Below are 13941 nucleotides of genomic sequence, written 5' to 3'. Positions count from 1 at the left end.
CTAAGGACTTTTTAACTCAAGTCAATAGGCCATCCAACACATCTCAAGACAAACATGATTAAGTTCAACTTTCATACCTCACAGACTATATGCTAATGTGCTAGTGATAATTCAACTCAAAACAGGTGAAGTCTCTCTTGCCCAAAAATAAGTCACAGGACTCAGATTCCTAATGAAATGACGATGTGTTCAAAACTTTAAGCTAGCCAATGAAGTGCAAATCACAGTTACAGCTTAACTCATATTCAACAACAACATAGCAACCTCCTTTTTTTTTTTTTTTTTTTTAAGAAATTGAAACAAACAATAAAAAGATAAAATAAATGGACAAAGGTGTCTTTCCATAATCCAAAACTTGAATCACACATTATCCTCAATGTGGCTAGAAATACAATACCGAGAGGAAAAGAAAACCTAGGTGTGAGGAGAGAGAATGTCCCCCAAACTTACACGTAAGAACACATGTCATGAAAATCACAAGAAATAAAAGGAAAAGGGGTTGCCTCCCACAAGAGCTAAGTTTACCGTCTTCAGCTAGACTCTCCACAGCGAATGATGATAATTCCTAATAAATAGGATCCTCCAAAAGCATCTCCTCAATTTTTGGGTTTTTTCAGCTTCAAGAATGGTTTTAATTGTTGGCCATTCACCTTGAACACATTGCCATTCTTGGGATCCTCAATCTCAATGGCCCCATGGGTAAAAATAGTATGAACTTTGAAGGGTCTAGTCCATCGAGATTTGAGCTTGTCTGGAACAAATGCAGATGCGAATTGTACAGAAAAACTTTCTGACTAGTATGAGTTCGACACATTACATGTATGAGGTTACTACTCTATTCACATTATTACTGGTTTCTCATAGAGGATCGTTCATCAATTAGTTTGGCTATTTTGTGTCATCATAGGGATTTGTCCTCAAAATGCTCTTAATTGAACTAAAAAAAAAAAAAGAGAGGAGAAAATGAAGTGGGGACTCGTGCTTTTAGTTTTATGATAAGGATAATAGTTTTTACTCATTAGATTTTATTACGATTAGGGGAAAGTCCACGTATCCCCTCAAACTACCATTCAACTGACAATGTCCCCCGCAAACTTTTAATTGTAACAATGCTCACCCTAAACTATCAAAACATTATCAATGTACCCCTAAGGCTAGCAAAAATATAAAAATACCCCTGTAAATTTCTCAATACGACAAAAATACTTCTATAAATTCGAAAAAAAAAAAAAAAAATTTTAAAAAACTAAAATTTAGTTTTTTTTTTTTAAAAAAAAAAACAAAAAAATTAAATGAAAATTTGTATTTTTTTTTTTCACAAAAAATTTTATTTTTAAAAAAAGTTTTTTTAAAAAAATTATGTTTTAAAAAAAAAAAAGTTTTTTTTTAAAAAAAAATTATGTAAAAAAAAGTTTTTTAAATTTTTTTTTTTTTAAACCAAAATTTTTAAATTTTTTTAAATTGGAAATTTTAAATTTTTATTAAAACAATCTAATTTTTTTCATATAAAAATGAATTTTTTATTTTTAAATTTGACCACTCGTTGGATTTTTTTTTTTAGTTTTAAAATTTTTCTAGAAGTTTTAGTATTTTATGTTTTTATTTTACTAATGGTAGTTTCGTCATTAAGGGGACATTGACAATGCTTTGATAGTTTAGAGAGGGATATTATCACAATTGAAAATTTGAAGAGGACATTATCAATTGGGTGGTAATTTGAGGGAAGTATGTAGACTTTACCATAAAATAAACCTATAAAATAAACCTATCAATGAGATAGTAGGCTTGAGACAAACGCGCAACATGAATTCTTTAAAACATTAAGCAAACTTTAGAAAGCATTAGCTTTAGCTTTTGCTGTTTTCATCATTTGCTTTAACACAAGTTTATCATAAGTTGATGCATCATATGATTTGGCAAAAACGACTCATGTTAGGCACAAAAGAGTTAAAATTGACAAATTCTCAACTGCTTAGAAAAAAAAAATTAATTAATTAATTAATTAAATTAAATCCTTATTTGTACTACAAATTTATTTTGTAGAAAGACCAAAATTTAATACTAAGATTAGAAATTGACGTGGTGCCCAATCTTTGTAGTTAAAAAGGACAGCAAGTGTAATCAGGCTTCAACAATCCAAGATGTGGACTCAGCTCTTGGATCCGTTTCTCTTGGTTCGGGTCACCGACTCAATTTACCCACCAATGCCACCATCCAGACATCCACTAGTTACTCATACGAATTCTTCTTCAACTTTATATAAAGTTCAAAAAATAAAAATAAATGAGAGGCAAATTAATAAAAATGGGCCTGGCTCTCTTCACTGGATCTTCATTTTTTTTTTTTTTTTTTTTTGACATGTTCGCACAAGGAGGAGGGAGGGAGATTCGAACTAGTGATCTCCGCTTCATTAAGTATGGTCCCAGCCGATTGAGCTACCTCTTGGGGACCTCTAGATCTTCATTTTGAACTCTATCCAACATGCTCTTCAACTTTCCAAGAACCTTAGATAAAGAGTTCTCTTGTTTATGTTAAAAAAATTGGGAAAAATATAAATTATTAAAAAAAAAAACTTTCAACTAACAGTCGTTTTTAAAAAGTTCAATATAGTTTAAAGTGTGCTAAAATAATACATTAAACTACTAAAAAATGTCATTTTTTATTTTAGTTTTTAAGAGAATAAGGATATTATAGGAATATAATTTTTTAAAAAATGGCATTTCTAACACTTTGGTAGCTTTTTTTTTTTTTTTTTTTTTTTTTCAATGTAGGGGGAAGGGAAAGGGGAAATTACAAGAACACAAACAAAAACAACAAAAAAATCCTAATAACAGTCGGGAATGGGTCAAATAAATGACCCGGCCCATCAAGCGAACTAAAATGGCCAAAATAGGCTGTTATATATGGCAACATTCCGTAAGTGGAACAAAACCCCAAAGGGTTGCCGACACGGCCATCAATAGCCAAAAAATAAGAACAAAGCCGACCATCAGTAGTAGGAAAAGAGAGGAAAATCTCTATCAAAAATAGAAAAGATCAAATCAAGGATCTAGCCAAAACAAGAAACAAAGAGAACATAAAATTACATGGAAAAATAAAAAGACAACAAATACAATAAAGGGACAACAGCATAGGCAGAGGTGGGTGAAGGCAGCCAACCCTACGTGGATGCCGAGGGCCAAACAAGGTGAAGGAAGCTGCACACTAGTAGTGGTTGCCGAGAGGATGCCAAAGAGAAATAGAACAAGTTGTCGACCATGAGGACGAGCAGATGAAGGCTGCACTTGCTGCGCAAGGCGCTCCACGCGTCGGCTCGTGAGAGAGACGCGCCCGCGAGTAAGACCTACTCTCGCGCACGTATGGACCACGCGCCGACATGTGGTGATTGGATAGAGACAAGGCCGGTGGCATCTGGAAGCTAAGGGACCCAGAGTCACGGTGGAGTGGCGCGTCTATGGGTATGGTTTCCTAAAAATGACATATGATTTTAAAAAAATCAAATAAAAAATCTTCAAAAAGGTTGCAAATTCGGGGCTGAGGAAGTCGAAGGAGACTAAAACCGAGCGACTAGCAGTTGAGGATGGGCTAATAGTGCTATTGGACAAAGATAAGGCCTCCAAAGAGGTGGATAAGACCTCTGAAGAGGCGGATGAGACATCCAAAGAGGTGGAAAAGACCCCCGTAGAGGTAAGAAAGGAAGGAAAAAGGGAGGGGGAGGAGAGAGCCATAACTCCCTCCTCCCTCAGTTGTCGGAAACTCAAGGGAAGGAGAAGGTTTTTTCAAGAGGGGAAAGAAGAGAGCGTATCTACTGCTAGCGAGCTTGACACTAACACTTTGGTAGCTTAGTGTACCACTTTAGCACACTTTAAACTTGATGAGGTTATTTCAAAAACGACTGTTAGGAGAGATTTTTTATATTTTTCCCTAAGAAATTTGTTGTTGTGATCAATAAATTCAAGATCTATATTATTTTGATAAACATACAAAAACTCTAAAGTCTCATAATGTCCTTCATTCAGAGAGTAAAAAGGAAAAAATACACATACTTCCCTCAAACTACCATCTCATTATCAATAATATACAATGTTGAAACACTTCTTTTCATGTAATTTTGGGCAATCACATAAAAAAATAAAAAAGATTATGCAGCTCCTAATATCCGATTAACTTCATATTTTGTGTGCGTGAAAGGGATTGAGAAGGGCGTGTAATCCAAATTGGATGTAGTGAAAAATGAAGCCCACAAAAAGTAAATTTAAAGGCATACTAATGACTACTTTTACAAATGGGTCTGCATGACAAGCTTGAGGAGGCCTTGTTAATCTAAATTGGATCTAATGAAAAATGGATCCTACAAAAAAAAAAAAAATTGAACAAAAAAAAAAATGTAAGAATCACTACTTTTCACATTGTTGATTAATCCAGCTTCATCATAGCAAGAACAATATAACAAAATACAAAATGCAGTACTCATACCAGGCAATCAATCAATCCTCCTCCATCGGAACCTCTGGAATATCAAACCTGTCTTCTTCAATAGTTTTATTGATCACAGAAACAGGAGAGGGTATGGGAAGTCAAGGAAACAAGATTTTCTCGGGTCATTGAATCTAATGAAGAAAAAAACACTTAAACCAACAAAAGCAGCTCCACATTTGATGAATTCCTTGATGAATCATTACACTAAAAAAAGTTAGGCAAATCATGTTACCCCCTGTACGCTGTTCAACATTTTCACTTTTAACACCCCAGTATACAATTTGATAGATTTAAGACACAAATTTAGGTCCATTCTCTCTAACCAAGGTTGCCGCGAGTGAGTCACCGCCTCAGTTAGGTTGTGGTTCACAGCCAACCCCCTCAAGTAGGGGTGGCCGCAAGCCTGCCCTTAACAGAGGGCTGGCTCGCAAATGCACAAAACTAAAGGGTGGCTAAACCCCCCCTCTAACCGAGGTGATCACGAACCACTGTGGGCGGCTAGGAGCACGACTAGCTATGGCTGGGTTTCACCACCCATGACCACCACTGTGGCTAGCTTGGTCTGTGGCAGCACTAGGCAAACCCAACTTGTTTCTTTGGCATTTTTTTTTTATATAAGGGGCATAATTATTTTTTTAACAATCATTTATGACGACAATGCTGACTAAGGTCTCGAATTTAGAATGGACCCTAAACCTAAGTCTTAGTCTATCAAATTGAAAATGGGTCAAGGCCAAAATGGCAAAACAATTCAAGGGTTTTGTCACCTGATTTCCTCAAAAATTATTAGATAAAATTCAAACTTTAAGCAAAGCCTAGAAAAGACGAAAAAGGATATATATTGACATAAGATCATCCTCCTTTTCACCACGGTTGCGGCTATTATTTAGCTCCCAACGGATTTCAGGAGTAACCTACATTTGGAGAGGGCATACACATTTTATATGACATTAAATTAAATTAAGAGAATTTATGGAAGCAGCTACGACGTCAGGGACAATGTCCTTACTAGTTTGTGGTTTTGCATTTCAAGTAGATTTCTAAGGTTATCTTTATCCTCCTTCCGCAGGTCATTTTTGTACCTGCAAGGAATTTAGCAACAGTATATGAGAGGAAATGCAATTATGAATCAAACTAATACTATGACGTATATTATAAAAGCATAAAATGTAAATCCTAGTTACATGTTTCTCCTTTTCTATTTAAAGGACGGGTACATTTGATGTAGGGACAGATTTGATGTCAATGGATGGCTAATATGGTTATAGGGTTAGAAAGTTGTGGTTTTGGGGCTTGGGATGTTAGGAGAATCGGTACAGGGTTCAAACCCTAGCTATAACTAGAGAGAGAGATTGATTTTTCCTTCTTTTTTTCTCTATTGGGCAGACTGATTTGGAAGGCCTAGGGATGTTTTGCCTTCATTTCCCTCCCTTTCTCTCCTACCAAACAGATGCATTTTACCTATTCGTTCCTTCCCCAGCACCACCCAATCCTCTCCTTCCCTCCCTCCAAAAATAGTGGAAGTGAACCAAATGTATGTTCTATAGAACATATTATCCTAGGAAATAAAAATTCTTCTCGACACCCAATCAAGCAAGAGAAGACACTCTTTAGTAAAAGTTACTAACCTTTGCACAAATGCAAGTAGTGACTGGTGCCATATTACAGGCATTATCCTGGTATCTTCGAGGAATCTCATAAAATGAGCAACAGTAGCATCAAGTACACGATGTGGTAAAGCATATTTCTTCTCCAAAAGAAGCTTTATAAAATAGCTGCAATGGTTAAGAAGGAAACTTAGTCAAGTAGTTTCAAAAGCATTTGCAACCAAAAAGAGGTTGCCAACAAAAATCATAACTATTATATAATAAGTGAATTTTATTAATCAACCAATCAACATGAATACTAATCTCGAAGCAATATGATGATCTCAAAAATACCAATCACTTTGTTTCCGAAATTCATATTACCACTCTCTCCTTTCCTGATTAGTCATGTATCATAGAGAAATGTCAAAATAGGAAGTCAAACAGAATTATGTATTAAGTAAAAGGGATTTATCCCATGGACCTTCTACATCTTTTTACTAAATCAGCAGCCTTTAACATATATGGGTGTCTCCCCCTCTTAAGCCAATAAACCACATACTCTCAATGCATAGATAACCCTGTTCCATCACACAGTCTATCTGCTTGAAACTTCTAAGTAACAACATATTAAAAAGAGCTAGTGTTGTACATTTGACTGCATGCTGACAAGATATTACATTACAAACACATTGGGAACAAGCTTATGGCAAACCAGCTCTCTGCTGGACTTGATTTCTGTGTACCATGATTTCTAGATTGATCTTGTCGTCATTTCAGCTATTAGCATATCCAGATACCGACCATGTTAAACAAGGTTTTATCTGACACCTATTAATGCTTGTCTCTTCAAAAAACTTAATTTCTTACCAAGCATTATATCAAACTCCATTCCAGTACTCCGACAAAAGTGAAACAGATCCAAATAAGTGAAGGTTTGGAGTGCATATAAACATTAAAAATGCATAGTGCTGCCCAAACACCAATAAAGCATACCAAACATACATTGAACTTCTTTTTTATATAAGAAATCGAAATTTTATTAAAAATGAGAGGGCACAAAAAGAACACAAGAAGTATACAAGTGAAACGACTAATCACAAAAAGAAAATAGATCAAAAATATCATGATACCTAAAAATGTGTAGACAATCATAGGCAACTGTCCTGGTAAAGGAATTTAAAGGTCTTTAGTTCCACCACCAATCTGTTGAAATCCTCAAAATTACAATCATTTCTTTCTCTTTGAATACATCACATCAAGCAAGATGGGGATCATCTTCCACACTACTACCTTTGGAGAAGAAATTTGTTGCCCTCTCCAACATGCGAAGAGATCCACTACCCTCCTATTCATTTTTTTTTTTTGATAAGTAAAGTAAAGACTATGAGTCAAAAAACTACCCCCCTATTCATAACCTACTTTTAACCCATATAGGTCAAAGATAGAACTCTGTAAGGCATAAGCAGTCTCACAGTGGAGTAGAAGGTAATCTACAAATTCCCCACTCTTCTTACATATGCAACACCAATTTACTACAATTAAATTCTATTTTTCCTCAAGTTGTCCATGGTGATGATCTTCCCTAAAGTGGCAAACCAAACAAAGAATGTGACTCTAGAGAGAACCTTATTGCTCCAAATACTCCTTCAGGGAAAAAGGTCACTATCATGGGTGGTAACGGCATTACATCAAACAACCCTCTCTTAAAAGGAGCTGAACACAACTTGTCTTCTCCACCCCGTCTTAGTTTGATGGAGTACAAAAGACCTAAGAACGTGGAGAAAAATTCACCTCCCAATCCAGCCGCTGTAATAAAATGGACATTCCATTGCCACAAAAGCATCTTTGAAGCAAGCTATACTGAATAACTCTGAAAAAGCTACCTCAAGGGTTTGTTTCCCACACCACACATATTGAAACCCATAAGAGACTCTCACTCTCTCTCTCTCACACCACCACCCCCACCCCCACCCCCCCTCTTAACACTCTACACATCCTTAAAGAGCAGAAACTACTAAAAAAAAGCATTATGACCCAGCTCTCTGCCCAACTTCCACAATTCCCCATAGTCCTCGAACCAAATCATGGAACACTCAAGTACTTGAGTGTCAAAAAGCCATTCAATTAAATACTCATAAAAACTCATTGCATCATTCATCCACAAAAAAAAAAAAAAAAAAAAAAAAAAAAAACACATGCCACGAATCATTAAGCTTCAAACATGTTCACATTCTTTGTAAATGAATAAATGTTACATCATTCACTACCTTGTTGTACCACCATATTCCATCTCTGCAAGCTTCAATAATGCAACACTGCAAATCCATTCAAAAATTGTGTTAGACATCTCCCAAGTGTTAGTGGTTGAACTATTCATCTAAAATAATTTCAACAGCTACCCAGACATGCACATAACATATCCACCATTCACAAGAACTTCATATATTCAAACAAATTATATCAACAGCTACAAACACAACGAAGAAACCAGCTGGAAAAAAACACAAGTGAACTTTAAATTGAAAAGCTAAAGGGGCAAACAAGGAATATGCTTAAAAACAGCAAGACATGTTTAAATTGTTGACAAATACAGCTAATTAGTCATCCACAGTTAAATGAAAGATACGCTAAATAGGGCTCTTGTGACAGCTAAGCAATACAAATGTTTGCCATAGATTTGTAGTCCTTGATAGTTAAATATGTATAATCAAATAAATCAACAAGGCCATATTTCTTGCAAAAACTTGCTAAAGGAATTTTGGAAAACTACACAAATGTTTTAAAACTTACGAAAAACATTCATCAAATGTCCAATGGATTTCTTTTTTTTCTTTTTTTTTGATAAATAGATGTTCAATGGATTTCTTACAAGTTAAAAGAGCAATGGGTTCATCATCAGACAAAAACAGGAGGGCACTTTTATTAATTAAAAATATAATATTATGTGAAGAGAATGCATTTTAAAAGAAAAGAATTATAGGACTGACCAAGTTTTTGCAAGAAACTCCATTGTTAAATTATGAATACCCTTTCGTTATTGACCGAGTAACAGATGAGTCTCATCTTGAATCTTTAGATCCAGGACAACCCCCCTCCCCCCACCTGTCCCACAAGGTAGAAAATACAGGCAGTATCCCCACACTTTATCAGTCCATTGATTAATATTTTGTGTCCATAGATCTCCACCATACCTTGAATGAAGTGGAGGAATGGAGACCTTCTGTATAATGCTCCCAATGATGACAGCTTCCCTAAGATTGCAAGTCCTTGACTGCATGTCAAGAAAAAATTGATAAGTAATTCAATCTTATTAAAGGGTCAAGGGGCACAATCCAAGTACACAAAGTATTCAAGAGAAACACCCACTTAGGGAGAAGAAAAGGAACACAAATCCAGAAATTCTACAAAGTTAGCAAAGCAGAAACTGTTGATAGCAACCATGACCCATAAAGAGCTTTGAACAAAATATATTTCAACTCTACCACCATTCTCTCAGAACCTTCAAAATTTCAGGAATTGTATTCTCTCTAAATGCACCGCATCACGCAATGGGAGCCATCCTCCAGGCTTCTAAATTACAGTCACTACCAAAACCGGTCACTCCAACTAGCCAATAACTCCACCACCCCCGACTGGGCACCCGCTCTATGTTGCAGAAAAAAAAATGATTAAAATCTAAACAGTGAAAATTTATGACTGTACAAAGGCTATTTCCCCTGCAGCTCACATAACCATGTGATTGTCCAAAGCTAAATTAATCAGCCTTCTCTACACTGGCCTTCCATTTCTAGATTAGTTTATAAAATGATTTTAAACTAGATTAGTAGAAATACATAAGTTTGAAACATGTGTACACTTTCTATAAATGAAGCTCAAACCCTAGGATACACGATTGATGGCAACCCTTCCCCCATCTCATAATCCACAAGCTTGATTAAGGTTTGATTTGACCCTAGAACTTTGGTACACCAGAGCAGAGACATAAAGAATGGTAAATGTACGTAATAACAATCACATACCAATATCTGAAACGCCAGAGACAGCAAAGAAACAAATTGCAACAGTACATATTCATCTTAATGGTCAAGGGAAGCAATAATTACTTATCAAAAAAGAAGCATCAATTAAGTAACAAAGTCTAAAGAGCACAAACATTGAAGTGAAAGACAACATGATACTAAGTATCCTCCAATTAATAAGTGGTCGTGAGGATTGAATTCTAAGAAAACAGAAGATTAGGTATCAGTGGAAATATCTATGCTTCAAAACGCAAGCTAGTTTTTATCATCTCGCACCTGATTCCCATTTTAAGGAATTAAAGTATTCAACCTCTAACACACTGCAATTATATGAAATAATACAGAGAAAGCCAAATTGCATGCATTCCCTTCACAAATAGCATGGCTAAGAGATTTCAAAATTTTCCTAATAGTAATGGTGATGGTGCAAATAAATAAATAAATAAAATGTACATCTTTATACAACCCATCAGACACCGAGCATATCATAATTAATGTGTCTCTCTGTATCATGTCATAATTTTTCCTAATACCCATAACCTAACCATATACGTATAGTATCTTATCCGTGTCCCAGGGGCTTCCTAGGTGTTTATCAATAAACCCACACCACCGCTATACAAATCAGCATTGGTATCCTTAACTGCTCCGATATGAAAACTGAACTGACTGAAAATACCGTGTGGTCAACCGCTTATACTCTTCGGTGAGATAGACATCAAATGATTGCACTATAGCATGGGTAAATGCCGAAACAAAAAATTATGGATTAGCTGAAGATTTGCATCACAGAAGTGAAATATTCAAAGGTCGCAGGCACTATGAAGAACAAAGAAATAAAGGACTTCAAATAATTCCCTTTAGCATAAAGATATTCATACAAGATGGCTTTAAAATTACAGGAATATGCCTCTTAAACTAACAAGTATGCATGAAGACAAGAAGACAATTTTTCCATCAAAGGATAAAGTAACCACCATGGAAAAAAAAAGCAATGGAGAAAAGGCATTTCCTATAAAAGCCAAAAAATCCATTTCAAATTAACCATTAGCATGGAGAACAGATATTCACCCAACAAACTAACGGGTCAAGCTTCAGTGGAGGAGCCATGTCTCAAAAAAAAAACTATGCACAAGCGTCCACAGTTTGTACGCCAAGTTCAACAGTAAATCTTGAATAATGAAGCACATATATCAGCACATTCAACATAATTTTGGATAGTGAACTTTAAAGAACAGCAAAAATTCGTAAATATAGGTTAAAGATTGTGTACCTCACATAGAGGGAACAATATTCCTTTGAAGAATGCGGCAGGTTTGTAGAGTGACTTCTTCAATGCTTGATATAAAGCAAAATGAAGCCGCTGATTCTTCCGAATATCTTCTCTCACCCGTGGGAGTAAAACTAGTCTGTAGAAGCGTTCTGCCTTCTTTGCACCCAAATTAGAAGCAAAAATTCTTGTGGATTGATACAGAGCATTTGGTGACCAGTTCTCAGGCTCAGTCAGATATAGGACGTCCTCCCAAAGTTGCATTGAAGGGATGTGTTTGAATGCTTTGGGTATTTTGCCTGCTGTGTAACTACGAAGAAGCTTGCCAACTCTGCATAGTATGTGTACTCATGTTCAATAAATTTGTCATTTAGAATAAGATTTCTTTAAAAAATATATGTATTTCGACCACAGATTTCAGGCATGATAGCAACGGCACTTTTTATGAAAACAAAAACATTTTAAGATTTAAATAGTCAATAAAAATCAATATAAGTTAAACTCAAAAAGGGAACATAAATGAGCATTGCCCTTATCATATATAAGATATTTCGATGTGATGCAATCTTATAACAAGAAAATACATTGCTTACATACCCCTTGTATAAATCGATGATGGAGCTATCCAATTTAGGCAACGGTCGCATTTCTGCAATAAAATAAATAGAATGAGTAAAGAAGAAAATGACAACTGAACAATAATGGTAAATAAATCAAAAAAAAAAAAAAAAAATCTGACCTCTAAACGACATTATTTATAAGATTCACTTAGGACACGTTTGGTACACAGGAATAGGCCCAGAAATGGAATAGCTATTCTTATGAAATACCTAATCCATTATTTGGTTGTGCCACCATTACTTGGAATAGTTAATTCCCCCCTAAAATGAGGAATAATCATTCCTCTCAAAAAGGTAGGAAATAGGTATTCCTCCAAGAATGGAATAGCGCTAAAAATAATATCCCAAAAAACCATTCGTCATTTTCATTCTGGTCTTCACAATGGGTGGTCGGTCACCCCAACCGAACCTCATGGGTAGCCAAGGCCACTCCCGGCATGCCATTCAGTGGCCACAACCATCAAAAGGCTTGGATCTGGTGCTCACAACCAACCCTGCGATGGTTGGGGGTGGCGCCAACCAGGAGAAGGAGAGTGTTATTCTTATATTATGTTTATTAGTCTCAGAAATTTGGTTGAAATATGATTCCATTTAGAAAATTTGGTCATTCTTGTGTTGTCACCAAACAAATGAATAGGAATGGTCATTCCATTCCAACTTCTTGTATTCCTCGTAATACGAATTCCTATTCTATAATAAGTACTCATCGTTACAGTGTATCAATCGAACCCTTAATCACTTATAGATGAACAATCCCCAAAAAAAAAAAAAAAAAAATTAAAAGAAATATATCAACCTGAAGCAGCCTTTGCATCTTTCTGTTTAATTTTTTCAACAATGATATCGGCAAGAGTACACTGGGGACCCGCATCCTTTCTTAAGAATGCCTCCAATACTCTCTCATCCTCTTCATCAATCTCCTGCATGACAAAAAAAAAAAAAAAACAAGAGATTGAGGGCTTTAATATCAAATTGAAGACTCCTATAGAAACTTCCATGAGGGGAAAGAAAAATTGATCTTTAATGATGTAAGCTAGTGGTATCACTCACCCACAAGAGTATCAAATTATATGATGCCGTATTAATTATTCATATTCCTAGAATGATGATTGCCCAAGCCACAAAGAAAAACTTAAGGGAAAAAAATATAAGAGTTTAGATTCTTAAAGGGTAGTTTTCAAAAATTAATAACAACCAATACACCACTCTGGGGTCAGTGACGTAGTTTGGCCGTGAGACCTCAATGGACAAAAGCTCAAATTCAAACCCTCAATCTCCTCTTTTTTCATGCCATAGTTTCTCAATAGCAGAAACTGAAAATTAGAAAATAAAATATAATAACAATTTACAGAGGAAAATACAAGCTCGAATCTCACTCTACCTACAAAACTAGATTGTTCTTCCGTTCTGACACGAAAAAAAAACTTAAAATCCACAATCCAAAATTTCCACTTCTTTTTTCCAACAGATTCCCAGTAACCACACATTATAAACTAAAAGCACTCACATCATAGGCGCCAAATTGGCTCTGAGTTTCAGAGAACCCAGTAAACTCATCGATGTCATCTTGTACTTCCTCGGCCTCAGTGAATCCTTGAGCGAAAACCAATGAGTTGCTGTCGTTAGGGTCTCGCCCCTCCGCCTCGTCTTGAATCTCTCTCTGTTGAGTCAAGGCTTCTTTCAGTATCTTGGAGCTCATGCCCGACGATATCAGCTTCTCCTCCGCCTGGTGCTGCTTGGGCGCTTTCGACCGCTTCTTCGATGCCACGGAGGCATCGTCGTCTGCGAGGAATGGCTGCGGATTCAGTTGCCTGCTCCTCTTCTTCGCCATCCGATCGAACACAGCCAAAACCCTTATCACCTGATCAAAAACCCTAAAACGGCTATCTCTGTGTAAAACAAAACACTTTTGTTTTAGCGCATGGGAGTTGACACCACGTGCCAATATGGTGAATATTCTTCCA

The 13941-nt window shown here is 35.9% G+C and overlaps 2 protein-coding genes across 2 annotated transcripts in view; both read right to left on the bottom strand.

Moving 5' to 3' along the window:
* Positions 1-3992: 3992 nt before the first annotated feature.
* Positions 3993-13750, bottom strand: LOC132167876 (bystin-like; the record flags this gene model as incomplete). Its single annotated transcript, XM_059578913.1, is given in 11 exon segments — positions 3993-4351; positions 4477-4567; positions 5318-5393; positions 5489-5561; positions 6108-6254; positions 8336-8383; positions 9260-9339; positions 11361-11688; positions 11955-12006; positions 12774-12897; positions 13485-13750. Coding segments are annotated over 10 exon segments (1274 nt in total), but the record flags the coding sequence as incomplete, so codon positions are not given.
* Positions 13751-13834: 84 nt separating this feature from the next.
* The window catches only part of LOC132171164 (bystin-like), a 4966-nt gene continuing 4859 nt past the window's right edge, over positions 13835-13941 (bottom strand). Inside the window, exon 6 of the mRNA XM_059582410.1 lies at positions 13835-13838. Coding sequence (XP_059438393.1) covers positions 13835-13838 — 4 coding nt within the window. The remainder of the gene's footprint in view (positions 13839-13941) is intronic.

The sequence above is a fragment of the Corylus avellana genome, chromosome ca1 (assembly GCF_901000735.1).
Source record: "Corylus avellana chromosome ca1, CavTom2PMs-1.0".
NCBI lineage: Eukaryota > Viridiplantae > Streptophyta > Magnoliopsida > Fagales > Betulaceae > Corylus > Corylus avellana.
The sequence above is the reverse complement of the archived record's forward strand: the minus strand, read 5'-3'. Positions and strand labels throughout refer to the sequence as shown.